This window comes from Prinia subflava, chromosome 13 (genome assembly GCF_021018805.1).
Source record: "Prinia subflava isolate CZ2003 ecotype Zambia chromosome 13, Cam_Psub_1.2, whole genome shotgun sequence".
Taxonomy (NCBI): domain Eukaryota; kingdom Metazoa; phylum Chordata; class Aves; order Passeriformes; family Cisticolidae; genus Prinia; species Prinia subflava.
In genome coordinates this window covers 19,040,593-19,055,349 of record NC_086259.1, presented here as the reverse complement: position 1 = coordinate 19,055,349, position 14,757 = coordinate 19,040,593, and the positions used below count along the sequence as shown (strand labels likewise).

The window sequence follows — 14,757 nt, the reverse complement described above, 5'->3', positions numbered from 1 at the left end:
AGTGGCCAGGTGCTGCCCAGCCACCAGCACTGCTAATTGCATCTCCCCCCTCGTGGGCAGGGGGGCCGGGCGGCGGGCGCCTCGTTTCGGGGGCACCTGCTCTGAGCCTGGGCAGTTTGGGGGGCAGCAGAGCGTGCCCACACCCCTGGATTGATTGACAGGGCCCTGCTCGCCCCTGTGGCTGAGCGCTTACGCGGTGCAGGCTCATCCAGCCAGCTCTGCCGCCCGCTCCCTTTGTTATTTTTGGGTATCCAGGGGATTAGCGCGGCTCATTGAGGATAATAAGGCGCGGATCACGGGGTGGCACAAAGGCGAGCGCCCGCCGCAGGCTCCCTTCCCCATCCGCTCCTCCCGCCCCAAACCGGAGAGGAGACAGCAAGGTCACCCTGGAATATCCCCCTGCAGCAGGGGATGTTCCATCCCCACCCTTTCCCTGCTCCCAGCAGGGCAGGAGGGGGATGGATCCCGGGGCAGGCGGTGCTCCCCGCCGGCGGGGACTCGGTGGCGGCGCTGAGCTGAACCCGCTGCTCCGCGTGCGGAGCTCCGGGGCGCTGGAGCGGAAAAGTGTTAAATGCACAGCTTGGGCACATGAAATATTTATCCTGCAAACGGGCTGGCTCCGGCTCCGGCTGTCAGAGGAGGGCTGCACTGGGGCGCTGCCCTCGCCACTGGGCTCTGGCAGGACTGGTGGCTTGTCTGTCTGTCCCCGTGCAGGGGTCAGGGCTGGGGTCTCCAGCCCAGAGCTCCTGGGATGCAGCCACATCCATGCCCAACCCACCCATGCACAGCCTTAACTCTGCCCCCATCCCTCAGGTTTGTGGCACGGAGGGGACAAATGTGGCAGCCCCACGTGCACAAACCCCTCTGGGTGTTCCTAACAGGTCCCTTTCTCCCCAAAATGCCCTGGGGCTGGAGCGCTGCCAGCTCTCCTGTGGCACTGCCAGCTCTCCTGTGGCACTGCCAGCTCCTCACCTCTCTGGTGCTCTCCTCTCCCCGCAGGTTGGGATCAAGCCGCCACGAGCCGAGCAGCCGGGAGCCAGGGCAGCACTTTGGTGGGCCCCCACCCCTCATCTCCCCCAAACCCCAGCACCACCCTGTCACCACGTCCCTCTGGAACCCCGTCTCGCTGATGGAGAACCCCCCTGACCCTCCCCGGCGCCTCCCCGAGCCCCACGCCCTCCACAGCCACCCGGCGCCCTTCGAGCCCGGCCGCCAGGGCATCCCGCTGGTGAAGGTGGAGAGGGTCTTCTGCCCGGAGAAGCTGGAGGAGGGCCCCAGGAAGAGGGATGCTCTGGAGAAATACCCCCCGGGACGGGAGCCCGGCGCCCCGGAGCACGGAGCCTTCACCCACACCCCTTTCCTAGCTGAGCTGGAGAAGTCCACTCAGAGCATCCTGAGCCAGCAGAGAGCCCCGGCCACACCGTTCCCCGAGGCCACCAAGCCCAGCTCGCCCTACCGGCCCCCGCAGCCCCGTGCCCAGGACCCCATGTACATCTACGACGAGTTCGTGCAGCAGCACCGCAGGCTGGTCAGCAAGCTGGACCTGGAGGAGCGCCGGCGGCGGGAGGCCCGCGAGAAAGGTGAGGTGGGGATGTCCCCCCCTGGCCCCGGCTCCTGGCCGGGGTCTCCCAGGGATGCCGACGTTCCCGCATCCCGGCAGTTCGGTAAACCCTGCGCTCCAGACGTGCCCCGTTAATAAATGATGAGCTGGAGCTAATAAGAGGGTTTTAAATATTGATGGGGCTGCTGGAGTGGGGATGAGAGCAGCGGTGAGGAGGATACGGAGAGCTGGGAGGGGCTGGAATTGCTGTCCCCACTCCAACGGGATGGGTCCTCCCCAACCCTGCCCCCTTGACCCCCTGCCACCCATCCCACAGGGATGCCAAGAGGACACACAGGGATGGGTGACACCCTCCAAGGTCCCACAGCTGTTGGAAAGGGGACAGGGCTCCCCCCACCCTGCTGAGCCCCACATTAGACCCCCATCACTCCCCTCTGACATCCTACCCTGCTGTACCCCCATCCCCACTGGAGTTCCCCTGGGTCCCAGAAGGTTCCCCGGGGTCCCAGCAGGTCCCCAAGGTGTCCCCAGCCTCACACCAGCCTCTCCCCATCCCCAGGGTACTACTACGACCTGGATGACTCCTGTGACGACAGCGACGAGGAGGAGGTGCGGGCCCATCTCCGCTGCGTGGCTGAGCAGCCCCCGCTGAAGCTGGACACGTCCTCTGAGGTACTGGTGGCACCCCTGTCCCCTCCCTGTCCCCTGGGGGAGCATCCCCTCCTTTACACCAGTTCCCAGGGCCCCATACAGCCACCATCCCCACATCTGCATGGGGTTAGAGATGGGGATGATGAGGATGGGGATGGGCATTGGAACGGGAATGGAGGTGGGATAAGGATGGGGATGGAGATGGGGATGGTGATAAGGATGGGCATTGGAACAGGATGGGGATGGGGATGGGAATAGGAATGAAAATGAAGATGAGAGGAATGGGGATGGGAGTGGGGTTGGGCAATGGAGATGAGAATGGGGATGAAAATGGAAATGGGGATTGCAGCAGGGATGAGGGTGGGATGAGGATGGGAATAGGAGTCGAGATGAGGCTGACAGTGGGCCTGGGGATGAGAATGGGGATGAAGGCGAGGATGGGGGGTGACCCTGCTCTGCTCTCCCCCTGGTCGCCCCAGAAGCTGGAGTTCCTGCAGCTCTTCGGCCTCACCACGCAGCAGCAGAAGGAGGAACTGCTGAGCCAGAAGCGGCGCAAGCGCCGGCGGATGCTGCGGGAGCGGAGCCCCTCTCCGCCCACGGTGCAGAACAAGCGCCGCACGCCCTCCCCGCGCCTCCCGCTCTCCACCCGCTACAGCCCCGACGAGATGAACAACAGCCCCAACTTCGAGGAGAAGAAACGCTTCCTCACCATCTTCAACCTCACGCACATCAGCGCCGAGAAGAGGAAAGGTAACAGCCACGGCCCGCGCACGCTCGCGTTCGGGGGTGCCGGAGCGGGGGACCTGCCTGGGGCCCTGAGCTTGCTCTGCTGAGCAGAGGCTACACTAAACCTCAGCTTCCCATGCCGCAGACAAGGAGAAGCTGGTGGAGATGCTCCAGGCCATGAAGCAGAAGACCACGCCGACCGCCGTGGTGGTGAAGAGCTCCCCACGGGACAGCCCTGGTGCCCCCAGCACTGGTAAGCGCCCCAAGTCCTTCCCTGGGTTTTGGGTTGGGGGGCATGGCTTGGCCTTGAGGGGCCCTGGCTGCAGGGCACGGCTTGGCCTTGAGGGGCTCTGGCTGCAGCCGACTGCTGCTCCTCTTCCCAAAGAGCCCCCGGTGCCGCCGCTCCTGCTGGACCTGGATAAACCCGTGGGCATCGCCGTGTCCGTGCCGGAGGTGCCGAAGGCAGCGGAAGCCTCCAGGTTAGAGCAGCTGAGACCCCAGGAGCCACCGAGGCCCAAGGAGTCGGGCACGGCGCCGGAGAAGCCCCGGCTGAGCGACGGGCACCCCGGGAAGAAGGCTCTGAGCATCCTCAGCTACGTCAGGGGTCCCCTCCCCAAGGACATCCCGGTGCCGCTGTCCCACAGCATGAATGGCAAGAGCAAGCCCTGGGAGCCCTTCATTGCCGAGGAATTCGCCCACCAGTTCCACGAGTCGGTGCTGCAGTCCACGCAGAAGGCGCTGCAGAAGCACAAAGGTAACTGGGGAGGTGTTGGGAATTACTGTTCTGGAGTCACTTCAAGAATCACCAGCAAAAGTATCAGCAAAGCCAGGTTTAGTGTAAAACCAGGATCACAACACGGTTCGTTGGCAAGGTTCATTCTCTGGTTTATCAGGTGGTTGAAGCACTCTGAGGAACAGCAAACAAAAATCCAAAGTAAATAAATAAAGCCCAGATAATCTGTGTGGAGGTGGAAACAAAAGGGTAGGAAAGGGTAAGGACAAAAAGGAATATGGGAGACCCTTGTGTGGAGTCATAAGTTCAGAGCAGACCCCTGTGCTAAATTGAGCCTGGACTTGATCAACAGGTTATGTTTAAAGGCCCAACAGCACTTAAACTTAAACTTAACAGCATTTAGACTTGATAACTTAAACAATTTAGCAAGGGATTCATATAGAATTTACTATACCACACACCAATAACTTCTTTGCAGGCCTAACTTACAAATCTAAAGTACTTAAGAATTCAGGAGAGTGAGGTTCTGCACTGCGTACCACACCGAGCCCTTCCTGAACCCCTCCAGGGATGGGCACTCCAGCACCGCCCAGGGCAGTGTTTGACAGTGTTTAACAACCCTGCCAATCAAAAAATTCTCCCTGATGTCCATAAAAATAAGCAGGGATGCAGGGAGCTGGTTGGGTACTGGGATTTCACCCCCTTTTCCCTCCACTGGGGTTTGGCACTGGCAGCCTCGTTGGTTGGAGCATCCCATGAGCTCATTGGTGAAGCTAAAAATCAGGGAGGATACAGCTCCAAAGCCTCCAAATCCATTCAGCTAAGTGACTGAAATAAATAAAACTACTCCAGCAAACAAGGAGTGATAAAACCCCACAGAAGATGCTCTAAACCCCTGAAAAATCTGGGAAGAGTGGAATGAATGCCTTGAGGGGCCGTGGGGAGCAGACAGGGCCTGACTGTGGCTGCCCACAGGGGGGACGGCGGAGCAGAACCACAAACTGGACACCTCCATCCACTACAACATCCCGGAGCTGCAGGCGTCCACCCGCCTGGCCGGGCCCCCGCACAACGGCACGGCCGAGGGGCCGCTGCGGCCGCTGCCCGCCCTGCCCCGGGACTCTGCCTCCGAGGAGGAGGAGGAGGACGAGGAAGAGGAGGAAGAGGAGGAGGATTACCCCAGGCCCAAGTGGCAAGGGATCGAGGCAATTTTTGAAGCTTACCAGGAACATATAGAAGGTAAGGGGGTGTGGGGTGTTGGGCAGGGAGGGTGAAGTGGCAGTTTGTGCTTTAGTTTCCCGTGGGAGGTGTCGCTGGTTCCTGCTGGGGTGGGCTGGGGAAGCACTGGGGGATCTCCAGCAAGGCAGGAGCAGCATGAAAGCAACAGGCAGTGTTGCTTTTGCTAAACTTGACGTGTGCATGGAAAATTGAGGTATGCACAGCTGCCCAACGTGGAGACCTGAAGGTTCTCCACAGGCAGTGCCAGGCTTGGGAGTGCTCTGGGATGCTGGGGACAATCAGTGCTGTTTGGGCAGAGCCTAGAGCAGGGCTGGCACACTCCGTGGGTGGTGCACGGAGCTGGAGGAGCTCAGCCCTTGTCCTTTGGATGTTGCAGAACAAAACCTGGAGCGCCAGGTGCTGCAGACGCAGTGCCGGCGGCTGGAGGCCCAGCACTACACCCTGAGCCTGACGGCCGAGCAGCTGTCACACAGCATGGCGGTGAGTGGGGACAGGCACCCGGCCCTGGGCACCCATCCCCTGGGAATTCATCCCCTGGGCACCCATCCCCTGGGCACCCATCCTGTGGGCACCTATCTCCTGGGAACTCACCCCTTTGGCACCCAACCTTCCTGGGCACATCATCCCCAGGGCATCCAACCCTCTGGGTACCCAGCCTTCCTGGGATCTGCCCTCAAGGCACGCAATCCTCCATGGCACACCTGTTTGTGTACATTGCACCCATCCCGTGCAGTGCCCAAACTCTCAATGTCCATTCCTTGCAGTGCCCATTCCCTGCAGTGCCCAAACTCTCAAGGCCGTTCCTTGCAGTGCCCATTCCCTGTAGTTCCCCATTCCCTGCTGTATCCCAAACCCTGCACGGCCCATCCACTGCAGTGCCCATTCCTTGCCCCTGCCCTTTTCCTCTGCCATTTCTCAGGCACCCACATCCCTCATGACAGCATCTGAGCAAGCTCAGCATTTCACAGGGGATCCCATTCCCTTCACTGCCCCATTCCCTGCACTGCCCCATTCCATGCACTGCCCCATTCCCTGTTGTATCGCATTCCCTGCACTGCCCATTCCCTGCACTGCCCTATTCATGCACTGCCCATTCCCTGTTGTATCCCAAACCTTGCACTGTCCATTCCCTGCACTGCCCCATCCATCCATGCACTGCCCCATTCCCTGCACTGCCCATTCCCTGTTGTATCCCATTCCCTGCAGCCCTCATTCCCTACACTGCCCATTCCCTACACTGCCCTATCCATGCACTGCCCATTCCCTGTTGTATCCCAAACCTTGCACTGCCCCATTCCCTGCACTGCCCCATTCCCTGCACTGCCCCATCCTTGCACTGCCCCATTCCCTACACTGCCCTATCCATGCACTGCCCATTCCCTGTTGTATCCCAAACCTTGCACTGCCCCATTCCCTGCACTGCCCCATTCCCTGCACTGCCCATTCCCTGCACTGCCCATTCCCTGCACTGCCCTATCCATGCACTGCCCATTCCCTGCACTGCCCTATCCATGCACTGCCCATTCCCTGCACTGCCCCATTCCCTACACTGCCCTATCCATGCACTGCCCCATTCCCTGTTGTATCCCAAACCTTGCACTGCCTCATTCCCTGCACTGCCCATTCCCTGCACTGCCCATTCCCTGCACTGCCCATTCCCTGCACTGCCCTCATTCCCTGCACTGCCCATTCCCTGCACTGCCCCATCCCTGTTGTATCCCAAACCCTGCAGTGCCCATTCCTTGCACTACCTGTTCCCTGCACTGCCCATTCCCTACAGCCCCCACTCCCAGCACCTCCCCATTCTCTGATCCCAATTTTCTGAAGCCTGAGAACCGCTGCGTTTTCCAAGGGAGAATCCTCAGCAATTCCCAGCCTTCCCAAAACCGGCCCCACCCCATTCCCCAGCCTTTCCCCATTCCCCAGGAGCTCTCTGATGCCCACTGACCGCTCCCATTCCCCGCAGGAGCTGAGGACCCAGAAGCAGAAGATGGTGTCGGAGCGGGAGCGCCTGCAAGCCGAGCTGGATCACCTGCGGAAGTGCCTTGCCTTGCCTGCAATGCAGTGGTCTAGGGGTTATTTCAAGGGGTATCCCAGGTGACGCTCCTTGGGCCAGGCCGAACATATAGTCTAGAAATAATAATCTATTTTATTACCTTGAATATTTAATATTTTTCACTGGGAGGTTTGAAGCTAAAAAAAAATAAAAATTAAAAAAAAAAAAAAAAAAGAAGAAGAGGCGGAAAAAACAAACCACGATGACAAAATCGTTAATAATAAAAGGAAGAAAACAGCAACAAAAAAAAAATAAAAAAGAGAAATAAACGGAGAATGTGCCATGCATGAAGCAAATGGGAGCCGGGAGGAGCCGGGAGCCCATCCCACGGCCAGCAGCCCCCGGCATGTCCCCTCCTGTCCCCCCCTCCACCCCCCCACACTTTATAACGCTCATTTTTGTTGGTTCTTTGTTTTTTTTTTTCTAAAAAAAAAGAAAAAAAATAAGAAAAAGAAAGAAAAGACAATGAAAGACTCCACCGACAACACTAAAACCCGGCGGGGCCCCGCGGGGCCGGGTGCTGCCGGATCCCGCTCCCAGCACGGCACCCCCAGCCCGGGGCTTCCCCTGGAAATGCACTTCGCTATCAAAAAATAAAGTCAATAAACTGGTTGAAGGTCCCTTTTTGTTCCTGGTTGGCGGGGAAGGGGCAGGGACACGCGCGGGGTCACTTTGTCACCCCGGCTTTGGGATTGAGCAGGCGGAAAAAAAAAAGAGGAAAAAAAAAAAAGGTGCTTCAGCCTTGTACTGTGTATATATATTAAAAAACAACAAAGTTTTGTATGTTTTTATTGCTTTAATTATTGTTATAAAAAGCTTGCCTTTTTTTTTAAGATGTTTCTGCTTTTTTTTTTCCTTTTTTCCCCCCCTCCTTCTCCCTCCCTGTTTTTATTTTCTTTCTAGGTTTTTTTTTTCTTTTCTTTTGGCAAAACGATTAACTCGCTTTTAGTGTTTGTACTGCTGCTGGTCGAGCCAGAAAAGATATTGAAATGTTTTAAAAAGAGTTGAAACCCAGGAAAAAAAAAAAAATCCCCTTTTCCACTGGGGCAGGTCCTGTCCCACTGCCAGTCCCTGGGAAAGCTGAGCCCTTCCACCCTCCTGTGGTTTTTTATTTTATTTTTACCCTTTTTCTTTGCTTTCTGGGGGTTTTTCTGCTCCAGCTGGGGCGTCGTGGGTGTCACGGTGCCGGGTGGTGCCTGAGCCTTGCCCAGGCTCCGTCTGCCAAAGGAAAAATCCCAAGGAATTGCGCTGAGAGAGGGTGGAGGGTTGAGGGGTGGGTGGCACTGGGGTGTCCCTGTCCCCCCCAAAAAATACCAAGACAATCAGAGCGGCTCTAAGGCGGTTTGGGCACAGGGACAGAGGGTCCTGTGGGGTCTCTTGGTGGCACTTTGGGGACAATCCATGCGGGCAGGGATGTCCTGGTGCCACCAGGGTCAGGCTTGGTGCCATTTTTAGCCCCTTGCTAAAAACCAGCGTGTGCCTCCCCTCCCGCGGGGGAGCCTTTTTATTTGATTGTTATTTTTAAATTATTTATTAGAAATTGTTTTTAATTCGCCACGAGACCGGCTCACATCTCCGGGAAAAGGTGACCTCTGCTTCCTGCTTTAAATTCCCTCGTTGCTCTGGCAAAGAAAAGCATTAACCCCCCCACGCCCCCCCTGCTCCCTGCTTCTCATTGGCTTCACCAAATAAAAAAAAGAAAAAAAGCTGGGCAAGATTAAAAAGCAAAATGCCCTTGTGACAGAAATTAGTTTAATCTTTTTTAAATCCCCAATTGCCTCGCCAGCCTCTGGCCTCGCTGCTGCCAACTCCGGGCTTCGAAGGGAATTTTAACACGGCAAAATTCGCTCGTTGCTCTGCTCCTTTCCCTTCCCGAGAGCCGCGGCAGAGGGAGGGGGGAGAAGCCAGCGATGGAAAATCATTGGCAATTTATCCCTCGCCGTGCTGAGGAGCCTGGCTGGGCTGCAGCCTCGCTTTGCAGCAGCTCCTGTGCTGACTTTCCCTCCTCCCCAGCCTGGATTTGGGGTTTTTGGACCGATTTCCCCCCTCCCCGCGGTTGTGGTGAGCATTTGTGTCCGTGCAGAATTGCTGGAGCAGCTGTGGCAGAGCCTGGAAGGGCCGGGAGGAAGGAGAGGAAGGCAGAGCCTGCTGGGGGCAGGTCGGATGCTGTGAAAGAAAACAAAACCTAAAAAGGAGAAAAACCCAACCCTAAACATGTTCAAAGTGTACTTTGTTGGAATTAATTGTAATGTAATATATTATTTGTTGAATGTAGTAATTAGGTATTTATGAATATATTGCTGTAACTCATGAAAACATCCCCAAAAAAAACCCCCAAAATAAACTCTTCCCACAACCACGGCAAGGAATCCTTTCTCCGTGGGGAACCAGCCCTGCTCCGAGCATCCCCGGCAGCTCCTGCCGTCATTCCTGCCATCCTTCCCGCCGTGCCAGCCCCTGGGGGCACAGCCCGGGCAGGCAGGGCACAGATGGCAGCGAGAGCCCGGCCCAGATGCTCGGGGAAGGGCAGCACTGGCAGGCAGGAATAATTAAATAATTACACTGCCATCAGCACAGCCCTGCTGCGGCCAGAGCCCGCCTGCATCCGGCCTGGATCCGGCCTGGATCCTACCCTGGATCCTGCCTGGATCCTGCCTGGATCCAGCCTAGATCCTGCCTGAATCCGGCCCTGGATCCTGCCTGGATCCTGCCTGGATCCTGCCTGGATCCGGCCCTGGATCCTGCCCTGGATCCTGCCTAAATTCTGCCCGGATCCGGCCTAGATTCTGCCCTGAATCCTGCACGGATCCTGCCCTGGATACGTCCTGGATCCTGCTTGGATCCTGCCTAAATCCTGCCCTGGATCCTGCACGGATCCTGCTTGGATCCTGCCCTGGATCCTGCCTAAATCCTGCCCTGGATCCTGCCTGGATCCCGCCTGAATCCTGCCCTGGATCCTGCCTAAATTCTACCCTGGATCCTGCCTAAATCCTGCTTTGGATCCTGCCTAGATTCTGCCCTGGATCCTCCCCTGGATCCTGCCTAGATTCTGCCTTGGTTCCTGCCCTGGATTCTGCTTGAATCCTGCCTGGATCCTGCCTGGATTCTGCCCTGGATCCTGCCTGGATCCCACCTTGAATCCTGCCTTGATCCTGCCCTGAATCCTGCTCTGGATCCTGCCTAGATTCTACCCTGGATCCTGCCTGAATCCTGCCCTGTATCCCACCTGAATCCTGTCTAGATTCTGTCCTGGATCCTGCCCTGGATCCTACCTTGGATCCCACCTTGATCCTGCCCTGGTTCCCACCTTGATCCTGCCTGGATCCTGCCCTGGCTCCTGCCCTTGCCTGTTGCTCTGCTGCAGGGAAATGGAGCCAGAGCCAAAGGAGAGCTGCAGGCTTTTCCAAGCATTGTTTGTGACACAGCCCAGAATTAATTTGATGCCGTTCTTCAGCTGCAGTTATTTATTTATTATCGTTATTTTTTTTAAACAGACAGTTTCACATGAAAACCCCAAACATTACAAAAATAAAGATGGATGATATTCTGGTATTTCCCCACAGCCTGGTATCTGAGAGGAAAAACCATTTTCTTTTGTCCTTCTCCAAAGAGCAGATGGATCTGCTTCCCAGCTGATCTCCCCAGCAGACACCTCATTGCCAGCACATCTTCCTTTTTTTTTTTTTTTGCCTTTTTTTTTTTCCAAGCCTCTAAGAGATTCCATGGAAGCACCGCCTCCAAATTTACGGCTTTCAAGGCAGCGTGTGGCCTGTGCTGCCCTCAGAAGTTCCCTCGCTGAAGTACAACCCGAGAGATCCGCCCAGCGAGTCACTGCCTGCACCGAGGCTCTGGAGCAATTCCCAGCCGGCCCCGAGCGGAGCCGTGAGGGCTGGGAGGGCCCTGCAGGGAGGTGGGAGCTGGACAGATGAAGCAGCTCCTTCCCTTCTCCCTGTCAGAAATCCTGAGAGTGGGAGCTCTCGCCAGGCTGGAGGTTGGTCCGGAGCTTGTACATGTGATCCAAGGCTTGGGTAAGGAAAGTCCCGGCGGTGTTGATCTCCATCAGGGTTAAGTTATCCAGCTAAAAAGGGGAGATAACAGGATTTTGGGAAGAAAAGGTACTCAGGGAGCAGCTCCCAGCCCTCAGTTCCCTTTGGTGGCAGCCCAAGGGACTGACCCAGCTGCCAGCCCTGGTCAAGAGAAGCACCCAAGCACCATTTCAAGGGCATTCCCCATTCCTGGAAGTGTTCAAGGACAAGCTGGATGGGGCCTGGAGCTGCCTGCTCTAGTGGAGGGTGTGGAAGAGGACGGAATGACATCTTTAGGAGCCAACCCAAACCATTCCATGACTCCTCTGCTTCCCACAGGGCACAGGGAGCTGCATCTGGCCCCCGAGGTTCAACCCACAACTCCCAACTCCCCAGCGAGGCACCCACAACCCAGGACAAGCATTCCCCAAGCCAGCCTTTCCCCAGCAGCCCATCCCTCGTCCCTCAGCACCCTGGGGCAGCCGGATCCCTGCCGGGCAGAGCTCCTGGCACACCTTGGCGTGCGCCTCCTGCTGCCGCACGAAGCTGTCGGCGGACAGGCGCAGCTTGGCCATGCGCGTGTCCCACGCGTCCTTCACCAGCGTCCGGATCTCGTCCGCCCTGGGGATGTTGTCAGAGGCACTGGGACAGGGAAAGGAGGGGCAGGGTCACAGCAGGCTCTGAGGGGTGTGTGGTTATGTCACTGCTGTTGTCACCGAGTGCTGTTGTCACCGAGTGCTGTTGTCACCATCTCACCCCCCGCCCCAATGCGCTCGCAGGACAGTTTGCTAAAAACCTGTGACTCCACATTAAAATTCTGCCTGCTCCTCGTCCTGCTGGGATTCCTGGGATGGTTTCTTTCCCCAGGAATGCTCAGCTCCAATGCAGCAGCTGGTTGTCACTAGAACCCTTCTGCTCTTTAATTGCCCAGCTGGTACGAGGTGCACAGAGGGCCCCAAACCCGGCCAAAGTCACGGCCAGCTGGGGAATCCAAGGGCTCAGGCAGGATGAAATCCCCGGCTCGGGGCTCCCAGGGCTCTATCAGGGAGAATTAAGCTGGAAGGGCTGGATGGGATGTGTCACATCCCCCCGTTAGGGCCACTCAGACGCGGTCGATGCGCACGGACAGAGCTGTCAGGGCTGCTGGAGCGTGCTGGGAAGGAGCAGCACGCCAGGAGCCTCCTCCCCAGAGGAAAAGCCAGAGCTGGAATGCCCACCCTGCCTAATCGAGGGCTTAAAAAGTCACCAGAGCCCTCGCTGAGACAAATACCAGCCAGCACATTTTACAAGTGAAATGCCTCAGCAGGCAGGAGCTCAGGCTCGGAATATCCCCGGCCTCCTGCTTCCCAAGCTGAGGGAAGAGGAGCTTTCCTCCTGAAGGAGAGCCAAGGAAGAAGCCTGGAGGCTTGAGGCTGCTGAACAGATTGCAGCCGTGGAACGTGCTGCGGATCCTCCAGGCCTCCACGCCGAGCTGCTGCTCAATAAAGCGGCACAGCCCCAATTACAAGGCCACGGAACGAGCCATCCCCAAGTTCCTGAGAGGCAGAGTCACCAACAGGGAAGTGCTGCTGCGAAATCTTGGCAGGCTGAGGGACAAACCTCCCTCCACTCTCCCTTTCCCCACCGCCCTCCGGGGCTGCTGCCAAGCAAAGCTTGAAAAATCGTCGGTGCTCACAGGAAGCGGGGTGGAAAATGGCCCAGCTCAGCTCCTACTCACTAGTTCAGCAGCAGCTTGGTGAGCTCCATGTAGTAGGGGCTGGGCATGGGAGTGAAGGTGTCCTCTTTCCGCTCCTGATCCCGGATTTCCTCCAGTTTCCCTACAACACAACCAGGGGGGTGCTCAGGTTTTGCCAGGCCTTCAATGCTCCAGGAGTGTTTTTCCCCCTCCCCAGGAAAAGCCACATTGTTCCTGTGGGATCAGCTCGGTGGCCAAGCCTCCAAAGTGTCCCTCCTCACAGAGATTTTCCCAGGGAATTAGTGACAGGATGAGGGGAAACAGCCTCGAGTTTTGCCAGGGGAGGTTCAGGTTGGACATCAGAAGGAATTCCTGGACTGAAAGGGTGATTAAACACCAGAAGGGGCTCCCCACAGAGGTCTGGAGTCCCCATCCCTCCAGGTGTTCAAGCTGGATGTGGCACTCAGTGCTCTGGGCTGGACCCAAGTTGGACTTAAAGAGGTGGGAGGTCTTTTCCAGCCTAAAAAATTCTGAGATTCTGTGACCCAAAGTCCCTAAAGCTTCTTCTGAACAAGCCTCACCACCCTCAGAGTAAATAAAGAATTCCAGAGGTGGAACATGAGATCCTTCTCTCTCAGCTGCTCTGTGTTTTTGAATTAAGCTCCCCACTAATGGTGAAAAAAGGATTATTTTTAATTTCATGTTTCCACTGCACCCACTGAAGGCCAGAGCTGTAGCCAGAGCCTCCATCCTCACCAACATCCATCCATTCTGGGGGAATGAGCCGACACTTCTGCCTCTGCTTCAGATTAATGGCCAACCACACAGGCACTTCCACCGGCAAACCGGGATTGAAGGGACCCAGATCTCCCTGGAAAACAAATTAAAAATCAGAGACGGGCAACAGCCAGGGCTTGGACTGCACAGAACTTGTCTGCTAATGTGGTGAGAGTTTCCAGAGCATTTGGAAAAGCCTGAGTCAAACATCTGATCCTGCATTTCCTCCTCTCACTTCCCAGAATTCTTGCTCTCAGAGTTTTCCTCATTTCCCTCGAGAAGGAATAACCAATGTTTCCAGAGCATTTTCTATTTCAAGGTGTTTCTTGGGAGTCACAGCCACAAATTCCATCTCCCTGGACGTGCAGCCTCTGGGTTCTCCCCGAGGGCTCCCAGAGGCTCCCCAGGTCCTGCCCAGCACCCCGGACAGCCGGACCCTGCCAGCCGGGCCTCGGGGGCTGCACAAACCCCCAAAACGTGGGGGACCCCACAGCCCCCTCCCAAATCTCCTGGGGGCTGCGCTGCCTTTTCTCCCAACCCAGTCACCCCCTCTGCCTGACATTCCCGAATCCCTTGATCCCTCCATCCCCACCATCCCAAATCCATCCCGATCAGTGACCCGCAGCTCCTCCCATGTTCCCAAACACCCCAGACCCCTCCTCATCCCCCCAGCTCCTGCACCTCAGTCCCAATCCCTTAAACCCAAATCTCCAGACCCAATCCCCCGTCCTGGCCCCACAGACCCACCCAGACCCTGCCCTGCCCCATAACCCGCCCAGACTTGTTCTGGGTCTCCCCGAACCGTGTCCCCAAGGCCCCAGGGCCCCTCCAGCCCCTCCGGAGCCCCCTCAGCCCAGGCCCGGCCCCGCCCACCCCGATGAGGTGAATCCGGTCCAGGCTGAAGTTGGGCACGATCGTCACCAGCTCCTTCTCGGCCAGGAACTCCACCTCGGCCGGCTCCATGGACCGGGATCGGGCCGGGATCGGGCCGGGATCGGGCCGGGATCGCACCGGGATCGGGCCGGGACCGAACCGGGATCGGGCCGGGATCGAACCGGGATCGGGCCGGGATCGCACCGGGACCCGACCGGCACAGAGCCCGCCGCGCGCCCTCGCTCCCTATTGGCTGCGCAGCCCCCAGGCCCCGCCCACCGCTCGTTTTCGCGGCTCGTTTTCGCGGTCTCCGGGAGGAGGCGGGGCCTGGCGCGGCGCGGCGCACGCTGATTGGCCGCGCCCTACTGTTGCCGTGGCGCACGCCTCTCTGATTGGCTGTCCTGTGCGAGGCGCCCCCGGCCTCTACCCCGCGGTGGGCGG

The 14,757-nt window shown here is 57.6% G+C and overlaps 2 protein-coding genes across 5 annotated transcripts in view; one reads left to right on the top strand and one right to left on the bottom strand.

The window, feature by feature from the left end:
* GSE1 (Gse1 coiled-coil protein) overlaps positions 1-7,578 on the top strand; it is a 98,842-nt gene extending 91,264 nt beyond the window's left edge. For 2 of the 4 annotated variants that reach the window (XM_063410331.1, XM_063410332.1), the window contains exons 10-17: positions 1,000-1,580; positions 2,121-2,233; positions 2,692-2,962; positions 3,069-3,191; positions 3,324-3,692; positions 4,647-4,910; positions 5,287-5,390; positions 6,877-7,578. In XM_063410331.1, the coding sequence (XP_063266401.1) occupies positions 1,000-1,580; positions 2,121-2,233; positions 2,692-2,962; positions 3,069-3,191; positions 3,324-3,692; positions 4,647-4,910; positions 5,287-5,390; positions 6,877-7,011 (1,960 nt within the window). In that variant the 3' untranslated portion in view covers positions 7,012-7,578. The remainder of the gene's footprint in view (positions 1-999; positions 1,581-2,120; positions 2,234-2,691; positions 2,963-3,068; positions 3,192-3,323; positions 3,693-4,646; positions 4,911-5,286; positions 5,391-6,876) is intronic. The other 2 variants (XM_063410335.1, XM_063410334.1) reach the window with 1 other exon arrangement.
* Positions 7,579-10,684: 3,106 nt separating this feature from the next.
* GINS2 (GINS complex subunit 2) lies at positions 10,685-14,568 on the bottom strand. Its single transcript, XM_063410547.1, has 5 exons — positions 14,317-14,568; positions 13,423-13,537; positions 12,709-12,808; positions 11,507-11,633; positions 10,685-11,044 (listed from the first exon to the last, which is right to left on the bottom strand). The coding sequence occupies exons 1-5, from the start codon at positions 14,404-14,406 to the stop codon at positions 10,919-10,921; spliced, it is 558 nt and encodes a 185-aa protein (XP_063266617.1). The 5' UTR covers positions 14,407-14,568; the 3' UTR covers positions 10,685-10,918.
* Between the last annotated feature and the right edge of the window lie 189 nt (positions 14,569-14,757).